The sequence below is a fragment of the Penaeus japonicus genome, unplaced genomic scaffold, assembly GCF_977035675.1.
Source record: "Penaeus japonicus unplaced genomic scaffold, GWHDUDI00000001_assembly GWHDUDI00000007, whole genome shotgun sequence".
In the NCBI taxonomy this organism is placed as follows: Eukaryota; Metazoa; Arthropoda; class Malacostraca; order Decapoda; family Penaeidae; genus Penaeus; species Penaeus japonicus.
This window is the reverse complement of record NW_028234409.1, coordinates 11,211,867-11,229,366: the sequence shown is the minus strand read 5'-3', so window position 1 is coordinate 11,229,366 and position 17,500 is coordinate 11,211,867. Positions and strand designations below refer to the sequence as shown.

The 17,500-nt window shown below is 43.3% G+C and overlaps 1 protein-coding gene across 1 annotated transcript in view; it reads left to right on the top strand.

The window, feature by feature from the left end:
* Positions 1 to 17,500, top strand: part of kn (EBF transcription factor knot) — a 162,534-nt gene that overhangs the window by 51,476 nt on the left and 93,558 nt on the right. Inside the window, exon 5 of the mRNA XM_086538188.1 lies at positions 4,860 to 4,933. Within this exon, the coding sequence (XP_086394314.1) occupies positions 4,860 to 4,933 (74 nt within the window). The remainder of the gene's footprint in view (positions 1 to 4,859; positions 4,934 to 17,500) is intronic.

Below are 17,500 nucleotides of genomic sequence, written 5' to 3'. Positions count from 1 at the left end.
TATACATAATATATAGATAGATAGATAGATAGATACATATAATATACATATATATATATACACTATATATATATTATATTCTATATATATATATATATATACATATACTATATATATATATATATTTATAGATATATATATATATATATATATATATATATACACACACACACACACACACACACATCTGTAAGAAAAAAAAATATGTATCAAAAGAAAAAGCAAAATCTCACGACCGGGAGGGAAAAAAGTGAAAATATTTACCCCGCTTCGCGACGAGCATTAGGTATCCGGAGGGGGGAGGAGGGGGGAGGGGGATAGGAGTAGCGGGGGACAAGTTGGGAAGGGGGCGGGGAGGGGGATAGGGGGAAGGGGGAAGGGGAGGGTAGGGTAGGGTGGAGAGGGGGAAGAGTCTCGCCCAGGAAAAAGAATCTAATAATCAAATTTATCCCGATCGGATGAGTCCCAAATTCGACCCAAAATCCTACGAATCGAGAAGGAAAATGAAGCTACTAAGCCAGGCAGCGCAATAGGGGGAAATAAGCCCACGGTTGAGGGGAAATAAGCCAGGAGTGAGAGGGGCGAACAAAAAAAAAAAAAAAAAAGAAAGAATTAGAGAGAGAGAGAGAGAAAGAGAGAATTAGAAGAACAGAAAGAAAGAAAATTAGCAAGAGAGATAGAAGGAAAAGATAAGAGAATTAGAGGGAAGAGGTAGCAAATAGAAAATCACAACGAATTAAAGAAGAAGTCGACAGAAAGAGAGTATTAGAAGAAGGGAGAAAAAAAGAAGGTGGCCCACAGAGAGTGAATGTAAAAAGAAAAGAAGAGGAAAAAAAAAAAGAAGGAAAAAAAGGGCAAAGAGGGAAGAGGAAAATAAAGAGAGAAAAAAAAAAGAAAGGACCGAAAAGAAAATTCGAAAACGAAGGAAAATAAAGGAGATAGAGGAGGGAAAAAAGGAAGGGAAAAAAAAAAAATAGATAGAAAAAAAGAAAAAAAAAAAAAAGGAAACGAAAAAAAAAAGAAAAAAAAGAAAAAGATAAAAGAAAAAAATAAAAAAAGGAAAAAAAAAAAAAAAAAAAAAAAAAAGAAAAAAAAAAAAAAAAAAAAAAAAGAAAATAAAAATAAAAATCTCAAAAAAAAAAAAAAAAGAAAAAAAAAAAATAAAGAATGAAAGAAAAAAAAAAAGGAAATAAAAAGGAAAATAGAAAGAGAAAAAGGAAAAAAAAAAAGTAAAGGATAGAAAAAATAAAATGAAGGAAAAAAAAAAAAGAAAAAAAGAAAAAGAAAAAAAAAAAAAAAAAAAGAAGAAAAAAAAAAAAAAGAAAAGGAAAAGAAAAAAAAAAAGAAAAAATAAAGAAAAAAGAATAAAAAAAAGGAAAAAAAAAAAAAAAAAAAAAAAAATAGAATAAGGGAAATAGAAAAAAAGAAAAGAAAAATAGAAAAAAAAAAAAAAAAAAAAAAAGAACAAAAATAAAAAAAGAAAAAAAAAAAAAGAAAAAAACAAAAAAAAGATAGAAAAAAAAAAAAAAAAGAAGAAAAAAAAAAAAGAAAAAAAAAACAACATAAAAAAAAAATAAAAAAAAAAAAAAAAAAAAAAAAAAAAAGAAAGGAAAAAAAAAAAAAGAAAGAAAAACAAAAAAAAAAAAGAAAAAAGAACTAAAAAATAAAAACCCAAAAAAAGAAAAAAAAAAAAAAAGAAGATAAATAATAAAGAAAAAAGTAAAGGGAAAATGAATAGAAAAAAGAAAGAAGAAGGAGAGAGAAAAGGGAAAAAAAAAAGAAACAAAAAAAAGAAAAAAAAAAAAATTAAAGTAGAGAGAAAGATTAAGGGAAACCTATAAAGAAAATAAAATAATAAAAAAAATAGAAATAAAAAATAAAAACAAGATAAAAACGAAGGGTAAAGAAAGGAGATAGGAAGAGAAAAAAAAAAGAAAAAAGAGAAAAATGAAGAATGAAAAAAAAGAAAAAAAGAAAAAAAAAAGAAAAGGAGAAAAAAAAAAAAAGAAAAAAGAAAATGAGGATAAACAAAATAAAATAATAAAAAGAAAAGGAAAAAAAATAAATAGAAAAATAGAAATAAAAAAAGAAGGAAAAATAGAAGAAAAAAGAAAAAATTTAAAAGGAAAATATAAAATAAAAAAAAAAGTAAATAAATAAAGAATAAAAGGTAAAAAGAGAAGAAAGAGGATTAAAAAAAAATGAATAGAAAAAACAAAAAAATAAAAAGAAATGAAAAAATAAAAAAAAAGAAGAAAAAAAAAAGAAGAGAAAAATAATAAAAAAAAAAAAAAAAGGAGATAAAAAATAATAAAAAGAAAAAAAAAAAAAAAAAAAAAAAAGAGAATAAAGAGATAAAATAAAAAAAGAGAAAAAGCCAAGAAAAAAAAAAAATAAAAAAAAAAAAAATAATAAAAAAATAAAAAAAAAAAAAAAAAAGAAAAAGAAAAAGAAAAAAAAAAAGAAAAATAAAATTCTTCCTTCCGCGTGAGGCTGAAGGAAGGGGGGATGGGGAGGGGAAGGAGGAGAGAGGAGGGAGGGGTATGTGTGTGTGCTATATTCTTTCTTTTTATTCCAATTCGCTTTTTTTTTGTACGGTCTTTTTTTATATTTCCTTTCTTTGACATTTCTTTATGGTATTTATGCTTTCTTTCGCACACTTCCTGACTGGCTTTCTCTCTATCTCTCTCTGTCTTTCTCTCTCTTTTTCTCTCCCTTTCTTTTCTCTCTCTCTCTCTCTCTCTCTCTCTCTCTCTCTCTCTCTCTCTCTCTCTCTCTCTTTCTCTCCCTCTCCCTCCCTCTCTCTCCCTCCCTCCCTCCCTCCCTCCCTCCCCTCCCTCGCGACGGGAAATTTCCCCTCCTCAGCCCTTCTCCAGTGGGGTCGAGACCACCTGTTCGGGGCACCGCTGGTGGTCGCCATGGGGGGTATGGGGGAGGGGGAGAGGGGAGAGGAGGAAAAGGATATAAGGAGGGGGCAAGAGCGAAAGGATAGTGGGGGAGGGGGGGAGGAAGAATAAGGGGAGGGGAGGGAAAGGGAGAAAGCCGGGAGAGAAGGGATAGGGTTGAATAAGCAAGGCAAGAGAAGAGAAGGGAATGGGAGAAAATAGAGGGGTAGACGGGAGAGGGGGAGGAAGAGGAGGGCTAGAGGAAGGGAAAGGGGAAGGGAAGAGAGAGAAAGAGAGGGAGGGAGGGAGAGAATGGGGAAGGGAAGAGAGGGAGGAGGAAGAGGAGGAGGAGGGGAGGCCGGTAAGGAGGGGGCCGAGGGAAGCTAACCATAATCTTGACTTTTTAGTGGCGAGGGATTTGTTAGGATTAATCCGGGCCTAGGGGGAGGGGGTTAAAAGGGAGAGGGGGGGGGGGTTAGAGGGTGGAAGGGGAAGGGGCGTAAGAGGGGGTGGGGGGGGGTCCGTGTTTTGATTAAGGATGCATTACAGCGGGTATTACGTGGTGCTTTATTTTTATTACAAGGCCGGATGACAGCAGGGGACTTGAGAACGGATCTAGGGGGATTTCCGGGGGCTAGGGAGAAAGGGGGAAGGGGGAAGGGGGGAGGGGGTAGGGGAGGAGAGAGGGAGAGGGATAGATCTAGTCCCCTGTCCCCTTCCCTTCCCCCCCTTCCTCGCCCCTACCTCTTTCCTTCCCCTCCCCTCTCCTCTTCGCCTTTCTGTGTGTGGACTAGCGAAGGTGCAGGGGAGGACACGACGGGGGGAGGGGAGGGGAGAGGTGGTGGGGGAGTGAGGGGGGGAGGGAAGATTTTGAAAGAGAGGTGTTCGGTAGGAGGGGGGGTGAGGAGTTTTCGTACCGGTGGGTGACATCGTGGTCTTCCTCTCCTTTTCTGGAGGGTCAAGCATTCATATTTATTGGCATGCAAACTCATAAAGACATATATATGCGTATATAGACACGCACATTTATGCTAAAAAAATACACACACAAGCTTAAGTGCTCCATTATACTATACATACACGCACACATATACACAAACACATACGCACACACACACACACACACACACACACACACACACACACACACACACACACACACACACACACACACACACACACACACACACACACACACACACACACACACACACACACACACACACACACACACACACACACACACACACACACACACACAAACACACGCCAACACACACACAGACACACACGCCCACACGGCTTGCTCTACCCCGTTTATTTATTTATTTATTTTTTCATCTGGTAAAAAGTAATTTCTCCTCTGGAATACTTTTCATTTTTCCAGATTGGGAGCCGTACATCCATCAGGCAATGGCTCTACGGAATCAATACTTTACATGTGTTTTACTTTCGAAAATTAACTACACACAAAAAAGGGGAAATAAAATAACTCTAGAGTGATTGGTTATTTTGTATATATGTTTTTTTTTCTTTTTTTTTGTTATTATTGTATCATAAAATTTTCCATTTTATACGTTGCATCAGCTGACGAGGTTACAATTAGTGTTTTATTTTGATGTATGTACTTTGGGCAGTCGTACTTTTTGTTATATCGTATCTGAGGATTTTACAGTGATATGCTACACTATTATTGTATTTTGCAATGAGATGCTTCATTCACAATAATTTTGCACGTCGGCAATTTGATATAAGATAATGATCGTTTTTGATATAAGATAATCATCACTATCATTAAAAACCCAAATCAAAACCAAGCCATTCAACAGATTATCATTACTTAAAACTTTAAACAAAATTCAATCTTTAACACAAACTCAGTGAATAAATATAAAAGCAAACAAAATTATTAACCAATATTCCAAAAGCAATAATTCACTTATTCTTTTCTCTCTCTCTCTTCCTCTTTCTCAGGCGATCGTATACGAAGGACAAGACAAAAACCCAGAGATGTGCCGAGTCCTCCTAACACACGAGGTCATGTGTAGGTAAGTACGCTCTCCCATTTTTGGTCTAAAATCGTCATTAAGTGTTGCTATTATTATCGGTACTGTTACTGTTATTATGACTGCTGTTGTTATTATCACTATTGTTATTTGTATTATCATTATTATTATTATTGATATATCTATTACTATTATTGTCGTTGTTATGAGAACCGTGAGAACTTCGTTGGTAGGAAAAATGTATTGAAAACTTTTCGTCACTCTTACAATATGAAAATAGATATATCGAGTGATGGATAGACGACGGCCTGATAAACACGGATAGATCCCCAGATAGATAGATCGATAGATAAAGAGAACGCCAGATATATAGATAAATAGATAAAGCGAACACCAGATAGATAGATAAATGAATAAAAAGAACACCAGATAGATAGATGATAGATAGATAGATAAAGAGAACACCAGATAGATAGATAGATAGGATAGATATAGATGCGTGTATGTCTAGACACACAAACACAGCCCAACCTTCTCCCAGCATCAAAGATCCGTAGGGTATCACGTACATCGGAACAAAAGGTGTTTTCGCAACGGCACGCATGAATCCTTCGCGGTTGTCGGGACGATGAGCGACGGAACGGAAACGATGGGTCTTGTGGCCGAGGTTCCTCCGGCCCTTTCGCTGTTGCTTGGTTGCTGTCGGTTCCTGGGTGGAAGTCGTCGTTAGGTCTGATTTTGCTGTCGTTGAAGATTCGGTTGTGTTTGAGGTCTATGTGTGTGTGTGTGTGTGTGTGATTGGGAGGGATGGATTGGGGGGGGGGTTGTTTCTAGTGATTGGTGGGTGATTGGGAAGGATTAGGGGTTTTTGTTTTTAGTGATTGGGAAGGATTAGGGGTTTTTGTTTCTAGTGATTGGGAAGGATTAGGGGTTTTTGTTTTTAGTGATTGGGAAGGATTAGGGGTTTTTGTTTCTAGTGATTGGGAAGGATTAGGGGTTTTTGTTTTTAGTGATTGGGAAGGATTAGGGGTTTTTGTTTTTAGTGATTGGGAAGGATTAGGGGTTTTTGTTTCTAGTGATTGGGAAGGATTAGGGGTTTTTGTTTCTAGTGATTGGTGGGTGATTAGAATACGCGTCTCTAGCAGATTCTTTATTAGAGTAGATTAGTGATTTGATGTCAAATGAGGTTAAATGAATTCTCTAAATGCCGTCAGAAAAAGGTATGGGTATAGATGGGTGAAAAATTACGTATAAGTAGAAAGAGAGAAAAAAAAATACAAAACAAAAGAAGCAGAAGATGAAAGCCAAGGAAAAGAAGAAGAAGAAAATAGAAGAAGCAGGCGATGAAAAAGAAATAAAAAAGAATAAGAAGACTGCGAAGTGGACCTCCTCGCCGATTCGCCCAAGAGGCCGAGCGCGCGAGCGAGCGAGCAGGCAGTCGGGTAGTCGGGTGGTCGGGCGGTCGGTCACCTGTTGTTCCCCGCGCCGACGACGCCTCATGGCGGGCGGGCGGGCGCTTCACTCCGGATTATATTACGGCAGACAATAGGCCGCTCCTGCCTCCCCTCCGATCCATTTTGAGTCCATTTTAGCCTGGCGGAAAGTGCTATTGAAAACAGGACCAACTCTCCGTTTTAATTCATATTTAATTTTGCCCCTCATTCAGGCCCGCCATTCAGACCATAATCCCGCATTTTACGGAGGCGGGGGCCAGAGCGGGCTGCGGCGGATTGGGCGGGCGGGCGGGCGGGCGGGCGGGCGGGTGACTAGTGGGCGGACGGACGGGAAGGATGGAGGAAGGCAAGGAGGAAGGGAGGAAGGGAGACAGGATAGGAAGATTAAGAAGGTCTTCCTCAGACTCAAACGCCATTCATCCTTAAAGAAGGAGATGAAAGTCCTTCTCAAGAACGAGGAAGTCTCGTCCGACCGCCGCCGCCGCTGGACCACTCTGCCTCTCATCCCTCTCTGGCCCTCTATCCCCCCTCTCTCTCTCCTCTCCTCCCCCCCCTTAGAACTCATCTGGTGTACAGTAACTAGATACAAGAGCATAAGGGGTTCGCCTATAACGACCACCGGCTACGTCGATACCTCTCGTTCGATTATGTGACACGGATATAGAATATTTACAGGTTGTCTAAGTGCGCGCGTATATTTCGTTCTCGATCCGGTTTTTTTTTATATATAGGCTCTTTGATTAATTATATATTACCAGGCGCTATTTATATATGTGTATTATATATCCTTAATTCATTATAGATGTATGGATGATTTGATATGGACGGCAATAGCAGTTATTGACAATTATTTGTTAAAGTTTAAGTTTATATTTTGTTTTAGAAAAGGAAGGGATAGATATTATTTATTTATATATATATCATTTTAACCAAGGATAGAAAAGGACATTAGAAAATAGTCAAATTTGCATACGGATAAAAGATTAGGAAAAGGCAAAATCATTAATGCTTTGACGTGAACATATATCTGAAGACTTGATTCGAACTTTTTTTTTTATATTTACATGATCGTCTCGTGCATTTCATTTTTTTCTCTCGCTCTCTTCTTTTTTTTTCTTTTTTTTTTTCTTTTTTTTCCCTCTCTTTTTAATATATAAATATCAATCGCGATTAAAAAAAAAGATTAGTCAAATCATCCGAAATTTTTCATCCTTTTCTTATTATCTTTTTCTTTTTCTTATAAATACCTACCATGATTTTTTGAGGGTGAAGAAAACAAAACAAAACAAAAACAACAGACGTAATATCACAACCGCGCATGTCGGACCTTGTGTGATTATTTTGGTCACACAAATAGACTTATCGTAATCCAATGTCGGCTTTTAGAGCGAGGTGATCCTGACTAATAAGCTTACGTTAGTGTCAAGTGTCACGAAGCGTCCGTGGCTCTCAGCGGCTCACAGATGGCTCGCCGACACGCAGCCCGCGCGCTCCTTGCTCTTCGTCGTCGCTTCGTCGTTGCTTCGTCGTCGCTTTTCTTCTTCTTCCTCTTCTTCTTCCTCTTCTTCTTCTTCTTCTTCTTCTTCTATTTCTTTTGCTCTTCTTCCTCTTCCTCTACCACCACCCCGTCTTTCTTTGTCAACTTCTTTCTATTTTTCTCTTTCTTCTTCTTCTTCTTCCTCTACCGCCACCCCGTTGTTCTTTGTGAACTTCTTTCCATTTTTCTCTTTTTTCTTCTACTTCTTCTTCTTCTTCTCCGTGAGTGTAAGTCTTCCTTCTCTTGTGCTTTATTTCTTCCTTTTTTCAAGTGCAGAGGGGGAGGGGAGAGGGGGGAGGAAGGCATACGTAAAATTCATCAATTCCGTTTCCAAAGATCGGGCCATGAGATGTACCTCATTTCCGAATATCCATTTCCTTCAAGTCTCTAAGTTTGTCCTTATTCCACGGTCTCGTTTCTCAGCCGTGCGTTCCAATCCTAAGAGGGAAAAAAAGGATCTATAAATACATAAAAAAAAACATATTGTCGCAGCGTTTATTGTTTCGTTAATGCATTTCCTCTTTATTTTCTTTCTTACTTTCTTTCCTGCGCTCTCTTTCTCTCCCTATCTCTCTCTCTCTCTCTTTCTCTCTATCTATCTCTATCTCTCTCTCTCTCTCTCTCATTCTCTTTATCTATCCCTCTATCCCTCTCTCTCTTCTTCTTCTTCTTCTTCTTCTTCCTCTTCCTCCTCCTCCTCTCTAAGAAAATTATGGAACATTTTAAGATTTTGGTGATTGTCCCTAATGACAACTGCAATACGATGTAATGGGGACACGACATCACGTTCTGAGCGGTAATTATTGTTTAATATTTGTATCTCACGACAATCTCCAACTCGCAAGATGTCAGTAGTAAAGCTCCAATTTATCGCTAAATTATTCAAGAGCTGAACGACTAACAAAAAAAAAAAAAAAAAAAAAAAAAAAAAAAAAAAAAAAAAAAGAGAGAGAGGGAGAGGGAGAGAGTAGAAGACCACCCAAGCTAACAGCTGGAGTGGGAAGGAGGGAAGGAGGAGGCTAAAGGGTGAAGGAGAGAGAGAGAGGGGAGGAGGGAGGGGGAGGGAGGGAAGGGTATGTAGGCAGAGGGAAAGCTGAGGGGAGGAAAGGAAGGGAGGGGGAGGGGGGAGGGGATGAAGGGAGAGTGATGGAGAAGCGTAACATGGGCTTAGCTAGGGAGAGAGGGGGAGAGAACAAGAGAAGAAAGAGGAGAGAGAGAGAGAGGGAAAGAGACAGACAGGCAGACAGACAAAAAGAAAGAATTTTTACATGATTAAGTTATCGATAGAATGAAAAAAAGATATCTCTAACATAAACAGTATCCCGTCACACCAGCCATCAATCCATCATGAAAAAAAAAAAACAGTAACAAAGCAGACATCCCCCCATCCCCCCCACCTCCCCCTCTCCCCTCCCTCACCCCCATACAAAAAAGAACCGACATAACTACACATAATATAATAATTACAACAATGATAATCAACACTGATAAATCAATATCAATAAATAACCAACGCCCAAGACATAATCATCATCACAACAGCCAAAATCAAACCCGTAAGTTTCCTTAATTAATGAGACCGCATTAGCAACAGCGTTTTATGGCCCCGTTGACATAACAGGACACAGCCGTACAAATCATTCGGGACATGGCCCTTACTAATACCGTTTACAGAATCTCGCCGGATTATAGCCACATAGACCCACATGGCGAACAACATACGCACACATGGGCTAGGTAGGCGATATCAAATTTCTCATCCCAACTGCTCAAACCTGGGAATCCGATGCAATGTTGAATCGGTACATACATCTGTTCGAGGTGTGCCGGGATGGTGTGCTACGGTGGTGTCATCTATGGGGTTCCGTGTGTCTGTGTGTGTCTGTGTGTGTGTGTGTGTGTGTGTGTTTCGTTTTTGTTTTTGTTTTTCTTATTCGCTTGTGATTTTTTCCTGTTTTTTTTTCTCTTTTTTTTTCTTTTTTTTCGATTTTGTTCTTATTCGTTTGTGTTTTGTTTTTTTCACTTTTCGCATTATTTTATTTTCTTTGTTTTTCTTTTCTTTCTTTTGGTGGAATCTGTGTTTTTTCTTTCGTTCTTTCTAACTTTTCTTTCAATCTGTGCATATCATTTATTCGTTTGTTTTCTTTTTGGCCTCTTCCCTCTATCTTTCTTCCTTCCTTCTTCCCTCTCTTCCTTCATTCTTCCCTTCCTTCATTCCTTATTCCACCCCTTCCTTCCTTCCACTTCTTCTTTATTCCATCCTTACCTCTCCAGAAGCCATATGGTTCTTCCTCCTCCCTCCCTCCCCCTCCTCCCCCCACAGTCTCCTTCAGTCTCCCCTTTTCCCCTTACCCCCGCCCCCCTTCCCCTTCCTTCCCCTCGAGATGTCTTATTTAGCCAGTCAGTTGTTCCATTAAGACACAAGAAACAATAATATGTCGCGGAAATTCGAGTCAACACTGGCTGGCTGACCGACGGGGAGGGGGGAGGGGAGGGATATAGCCTAGAGGTGGTAGGGGGGGAGAATAAGGGGAGATAGGGAAGAGGGGAAGCGGGTAGGAATACGGGCCTTTTGGAGGGAAGGGGAGAAGGGGAGATAGGGAGGATGGGGAGAGGGGGAGGGGGAGTAGGAATACGGCAGAGCGAGATATATATATATTTTTTTTTTCTCGTTTTTCAAAATTCTGCGTCGTTTTTGTCCCTTTTTCGTTTCGTGTAGTTCTTTCTCTGGTCTTGGTTGGGTTTGGGTGTCGTCGGTGGTCTACGGGTGTGCGTGTGTAGTGGGGGAGAGGGGAGAGATAGAGGGGAAGAAAGGGGAAGGAGATGGGGAGAGGAAAAAAGAAAAAAAAAATGAAGATCTTTGAACACCAACGCTATACAAATGCAACTTAGTTCTTGCAACGGAAGAAACGAGAGAGATGAGTTCTATGGACGTCTCTCTCTTTTACTCTCTCTCTCTCTCTCTCTCTCTCTCTCTCTCTCTCTCTCTCTCTCTCTCTCTCTCTCTCTCTCTCTCTCTCTCTCTCTTTCCCCTTTCCCCTCTCGTCCCTCTCCTCCCCTTCACCCTCTCGTCCCTCTCCTCCCCTCCCCCTCTCATCCATCTCCTCCCCCTCCTCTCTCTCCCCTCTCCCCCCCCCCCCCCAGCCCTCTTCTCTCGTGCCTCCCCTCCATTTTTTCCCCTCTCTCCTTCCCGCGTTGGGCTTGTGTGTCCATTTGCGGCCGCGGGATTACTTGAGATCACAATTAGCTTAGCTCACTGCTCACCAGTTGGCTAATTCCCCGTCTATCTCGTCCTCCCTCGTGCGCTTGCTTTATCTCTTCTGTTTTGCCCCCTCGCGCGGCTCTCGCTCGGCCGGGCTGTTTGTTTATGCGCTTTCGTCTCTTCCTTTGTTTTGCTTTCGTGTTTTGCTCTGTCTTTTTTTTTTTTTTGTTCACTTTCTTGTTTGTTTTTCGTTTTTTTTTCTCTCTCTCTCTTTTGGTTCGTTCTCTCTGTCTTATTCTCTGTCTTCCTTTCTCTCTTTGATGTGTTTCTCTCTTTCTCTTTCGCTTCTTTCTCTCTCTCTCTCTCTCTCTTTCTCTCTCTCTCTCTCTCTCTCTCTTGCTCTCTTTCTCTCTTTGTTCTTCCTTTCTCTTCTCCTCTCTCTCTCTCCTCTCTCTCTCTCTCTCTCTCTCTCTCTCTCTCTCTCTCTTCTCCTCTCTCTCTCTCTCTCTCTCTCTCTCTCTCTCTCTCTCTCTCTCTCTCCATCTCTCTCTCTCTCTCTCATTCCCCCTCCTTTTTTTCCAATCCCAAAGACCATCGCATATAATAGGTGAATCAGCGGGCGATTACAGCCATCGGGACGCGGAATCCCTAACGATCGCTGCTTCAAATCCCACGAACATCAGGAATCACTCAAGGAAAAGGGGACGAAAAAAAAGGGGAAAAACAATTTGTCTTGGAGGTCTTTCTATGTCGCGTCGAGGAGGTGGGAGGTGAGAGGGGGGGTGGGGGGTGGAGGGGGAGGGGGGTAGAAAGGTGGGGATGGGGAGGGGTGGTAGGGAAGGGGAGAAGGAGGAGGGGAAGGGGGAGGGGGAGGGTGTGAAGGACACTGTTGTAATACGTCCATTTTCCACTATACGTTTCCGGCATGTCGTCGCTTCATCCACTACCCTACACCCATCATGTCCCTCATCCACCCACCATCCACACCTCCCTCATCCACACCTTACCCCCCCTTCCCCTCCCCCCTCCCCTTCCCCCCCACAACCTCCCCTGCTGTGCGCCGAGTCCCCTGTACAAAGAGCGGCGCCCCTGGATAAGGCTAATCCTACAGCCCCGGCGACAGAATGCGGCCCATATGTGGAGTAATACTGGTATTTAAGAGCAACACCTGCCACGTGGCCCGGGGCGAGGCGGATCCCCCCCCCCCCTCCTCCTCCTCCTCCTCTCCCTCTTGTGGATATCCCCCCCACCCCCCTCTATCCCTCGTCTGGTGTGTCGTCGTCCCCCTCCCCCTCCTCCTCCTCCTCCTTCCTTCTTCCAGCGGCTCCCTCCCTCCCTCCTTCCCTCCTTCCCTCCATCTTCTGGGTGTATGTCCCCTCCCCCCTCCCCTCCCCTTCCGATGCATTTCCCCTTCTCTCTTCCTTCCTATGTCGAAACTCCCCCCACCCTCACCCCACCCCGCCCCCACCCCTCACCTACCCCCACACCCCTCCTCTTTCCTTGTCCCTCTCCTTGTTAACATCCTCCCCTCCCCCTCCCCCTCCCCTCCCCACCCCACCCTACGGATTACCCTCCTCACGGACTGCTTGAAAGAGGGGAAGGAGAGGAGGGGAAATCCAGCTTGTGATTGGCTAAGAAAGGACATGTATTGGGACGAAAAAAAACCAATATGTAGATGTATCTTAGTATATTCTTATTTATATTTAGAATTGGGTGGGTGAGAGGAGGGGGGGGGAAAGCGAAGATAGAAGGGGGGGAATTGGTGAATTAAAAAAGGGGAAAAAATATATATAGAAAGTAGTGAAGCAATTGATAGCGAAAGGAGATCGTTCAGTCGACTCGGATTTTAAAACTTTTTTTTTTTTTTTTTTTTAGATTTCCAACCATATATTAATTACGGAGCCGATTGGATAAAGCGCAAAGCCTCTCCATCATTAATGTTCAACCGGACACAAAAAAATGAAAAAATAGAGGGAGAGAGAAAGAATATAAAAATCTCTCTCTCTCTCTCTCTCTCTCTCTCTCTCTCTCTCTCTCTCTCTCTCTCTCTCTCTCTCTCTCTCTCTCTCTCTCTCTCTCTCTCTCTATCACTCACTCACACACACACACATACACACATAAAATATATATATATAAAAAAAAGAAAACCTCATCGACACCAAAGAAGAAAAAAATGAAATACCATACTTTCCATCGTCACCCCCACCCCCTTCCCCCCTCATCCCCATCCCCCCAATCAAAAAGAAAAGCAAAAACAAACAAACGAAGACGAATAAAAAAAAATAAAAAAAGCCCCCCGGAAGCTCGTCGTGCATCGAGCAATTTCGGAGGACAAAAGGAGCCAGTTGAACCGCCGTCTCTCAGCGCCATAGAATGTCAACAGAAACATACGGGTATTCTTTACATATCAAATTAATCAATTCGCTAAAAGAGAGGGGAAAAGCCCGCTGATTGGACACTTTGCCTCGGGCTGCGAAGAGGAGGGGAGGAGGAGCAGGAAGAGGAGGGGGAGGAAAAGGAGGAACAGGAGGAGGGGGAGGAGGAACAGGAGGAACAGGAGGAGGAGGAGGAAGAACAGGAGGAACAGGAGGAAGAGGAGGAGGAGAAGGAGAAGGAGGAGGGGGAGCAGGAGGAGGAGGAGGGGGAGGGGGGAGGAGGAACAGGAGGAGGAGGAGGAGGTAGGGAGGGAGGGAAGGAAAAAAAGGGGGAAAGGAGGAAAGAAAATATTGTATTATTGGAATAATAGAGGGATGAGAGAGAGGGGAGATGAAGGGAGGGGGTTAGGATTAGGGAGGGAGGGATAAATAGGGAGTGAGAGAGAGAGAGAGAGAGAGAGAGAGAGAGAGAGAGAGAGAGAGAGAGAGAGAGAGAGAGAGAGAGAGAGAGAAAGAAAGAGAGAGATTCAAGCAAAGAGAGAGGGGAGAAGAAGAAGAAGAAGAAGAGAAAGAAAAAAAAGAAGAGATTTTAAGACAGAAGGAAAAGAAGACGAAGGAGAAGAAGAAGAAGAAGAAGAAAAAGGAGGAGGAGAAAAATAAGAAAAAGGAGAAGATAAAGAAGAAAAAGGAGAAGAAGAAGAAGGAGAAAGGCCAATAAAGGAAGCACAGGTTATCTGTCGCCAAAGCCCTCGACATACCGCAGAGCCATCATTAAGTACATCATGACATCGCCCTATCCATATTTGTACAAGATATTAGTTAATGTGCACACACCCATGTCCCCCCTCTCCCCTCCCCTCTCCCCTCCCCCTTCCCCTTCACCCTTCCCTCCCTCCCCTCCCCCACCTCTTTATCCCCTCCCCTCTCTCCCTCTTATCCTCCTCCTCCTCCCCCTCTCTCCTTCTTTCCCCACATACCCCCCTCCCCCCATTCTTCCTCCCTCCCCCTCCTCCTCCCTCCCTCCTCCCTACCTTCTTCCCTCCCTCCCTCCCTCCCTCCCTCCCTCCCCCTATTCCTCCTCCTCCTCCTCCTCCTCCTCCTCCCCCTTTTCCTCCGCATTATCATAACAGACTTGTTGTTCCATGTTCGGGGCTACAAGGCTCATCGGCTGACCCGCGCGCTGTCTGAATTAACCAAACGGATGTCTGTGTATACGTTCTGCCGAGCCTTGTTGTCTTGGGAAAGGGTGGGGATGGGTGGGGAAAGGGTGGGGATGGGTGGGGATGGGTGGGGAAGGAAGGGGAAGGGTGGGGATAGGTGAGGGGAAGGGTGGGGATGGGTGAGGATGGGTGGGGATGGGTGGGGAAGGGTGGGGATGGGTGGGGAAGGGTGGGGAGGAGGTGAGGGGGAGGGGGGGATGGGGAGGATGGGGATGGGTGGGGAAGGGAAGATGAAGGGATGTGGGAGGGGAAGGAGGGAATGGGAGGGATGGGTGGGGAGGATGAGGGGCGAGTGAGGAGGGAGGGAGTATGAGGAATTGGGGAGAGGGGAAGGGGTTGGGGAGGACTCTACAGGTACACAAAAGAAACTTTGATATATGATTTCATATCTTGTGACTTATGATTATTGTTAGAATTTTTCTTCTAATCTTGTCTATATGTTTGTTTGTTTTTCTTCTCCTTCTTCTCCTCCTCCTCCTCTTCTTCTATTTCTTCTTCTTCTTCACTTGCTCCTCCTCTTCTTCTCTTCCTCCTCCTCCTCTTCTCCTCCTCTTCCTCTTCTTCTTCTCTTGCTCCTCCTCTTTATCTTTCTATCTTTTTCTTCTTGTTCTTCTTCTTATCCCTTCATTTCTTCACTCCATCTTCTTTTCCTTCAAAGAACAAAGAGACAAGCCACAAAGTCCTCAACCAACCTTCCCCCCCTCCCCCTACTCAACCCCCCAGACCCCTTCCTCATCCTCTTCACCCCCCTCCCTCCCCCCCTAACACCCCCCTGACATCCCAATCCCTATCCCTCCCCACTGGTGCCCTCCCTCCCTCTCTCCCTTGCCACTCTCCCTCCCTCCCCCTCTGTCACCTTCCCTGCCCCCCCTGCCCCCACCCCCTGTCACCTCCCCTCCCTACACACTGACATCCCCTCCCCACCCCACCCCCCCACCCCGCCAAGGACGCCATTGCACAGCTAATCCTTCTTAAGTGCGGCACTAAAACGAATTTAAGATGCTTGCCTCTAATTGCTCCAGAACTCCTTGCTGTATTGCAATTCTTTATGGCGGTGCCATATATATATATGTATATATATGTTGCGCGTGTCCCCCGTGTTTGTTGCTGGGCTTAGGGGGGAGGGGGGAGGGGGAGGGGGGATGGGAAGGGGGAAGGGAGGGAGGGAGGAAGAAGACTGCGAAGGAGTTTTATTATCTCTAGGAAACGTTTTTTTCATTTTCTGTATTTTTTTTTTTTTTTCGTCTGCGGTCTTTCTTTTTCTTTTTATGCCTATACTGGGATTAAACAATAGATGAACATAGGGGTCAAGGGATTAAACAGGGATATATAAAAAAAAAAAAAAAAAAAGGTCACCTGATTAAACAGGGTCAAAGGATCAAACAGTAGACAAGAAAAGGTCAGTCCATCCTCGACCTCGCTTCCCCTCAGCCCCCCCCCACCCCACCCACCCCACCCCCACACCTTCACCAGCCGAGACGCGCCGCCCTCCATCAGCCGAAAGCCGCGGCGAAAGCTAATTGTTTTCAGATATGCGGCGAAAGCTAATGGCTACAGTGCATGACTCTCGGAAGCTATTTATCAACGTGTAATTTATCCCCATGACCCCCTCGTATGATACTCTCGGAATACGGATTAGTATTATTCTTTTTCTTCTTTTTTTTTTTTTCTTAAATACTCTTCGGGTTTTAGATCTTGCCTTACCTATCTATTTACCCCCACCCCCAACCCCCAACCCCGACCCCTCACTTCCTATGTACTTACGTTCTTCTCCTGTCTTTTTCTTCTCCCTTTTTTTTTTTCTTTTTCTCCTCTCCTTCCTTTCTACTTCTTCTCCTCCTTCTTTCCTTCGTTCCTTCCTTCCTTTCTCTCTTTTCCGCTCTCCCCTCTCCTTTTTCCTCTTCCTTTCCCCACTCTCTTCTCCCCTCTTTTCTTCCTTCCTCCCTCTATTCCTTCTTCTATCCACTTTTCCTTATTCGTTCTCTCCTTTTCCCTCCTTCCTTTCCCACTCTCTTCTCTCCTCTTCCATCTTCCCTCTCCCCCCTCTTCGTTTTCCTCTTCCTCTTTTTTCTCCTCTTCACCCCTTCTTCCCCTCCCTTTTCTCTCTTCCTCCCACTTACTCTTACTCTTTTACCCACACCCCTTCTTCCTCCTCCCCCAACCCTCCTCCTCCCCGTTCCTCCTCCACCTCCTCCACCTCCTCCCCGCTCCACCTCCTCCTCCTCCTCCTCCTTCCTACCGGGCAATAGCTCTCCACGCTGGAAGATCCATTTTCCGATCAAACGAGGTTATAAAACCGGCTTTATTGCATCCCATTATAAAGGCGATTATCCCGAGTCCGGCCCGAATAATTTTGGCCTAAGCGTCGCTGTACCGGTTCTTTTAAGGTCCTCACGCGATCGTCTCGTAAGTCACAAATTGGTCCTTACGACGCCAATAACGTAATTATTATCATCATAGAGGATTCAACATGGATAGAATTAGTTATTTGTGTCGTGCCTGCATCATCATCATCATCATCGTCATCGTCATCGTCATCATACTTGTCTGACATCATAGGTGCTGTCGTAGCCGTGGTGGAATAGCATAATATGTAGGGGGCGTAAAGAGATTTCATATGTAGGATTGGGATTGCTTGAAGGGCGATTGGATTCTATGAAAAGCGATTGGATTCTACGAAAAGCGATTGGAATCTATGTGAAGCGATTGGATTCTATGTGATGCGGTGGGTTGTATTCCGCGACGATTTCTGCTACTACTTCTGTTTCTTATGTTGTTTTTTTGTTTTGTTTTGTTTTTTCCTCTGTAGCTGTTTATTTAC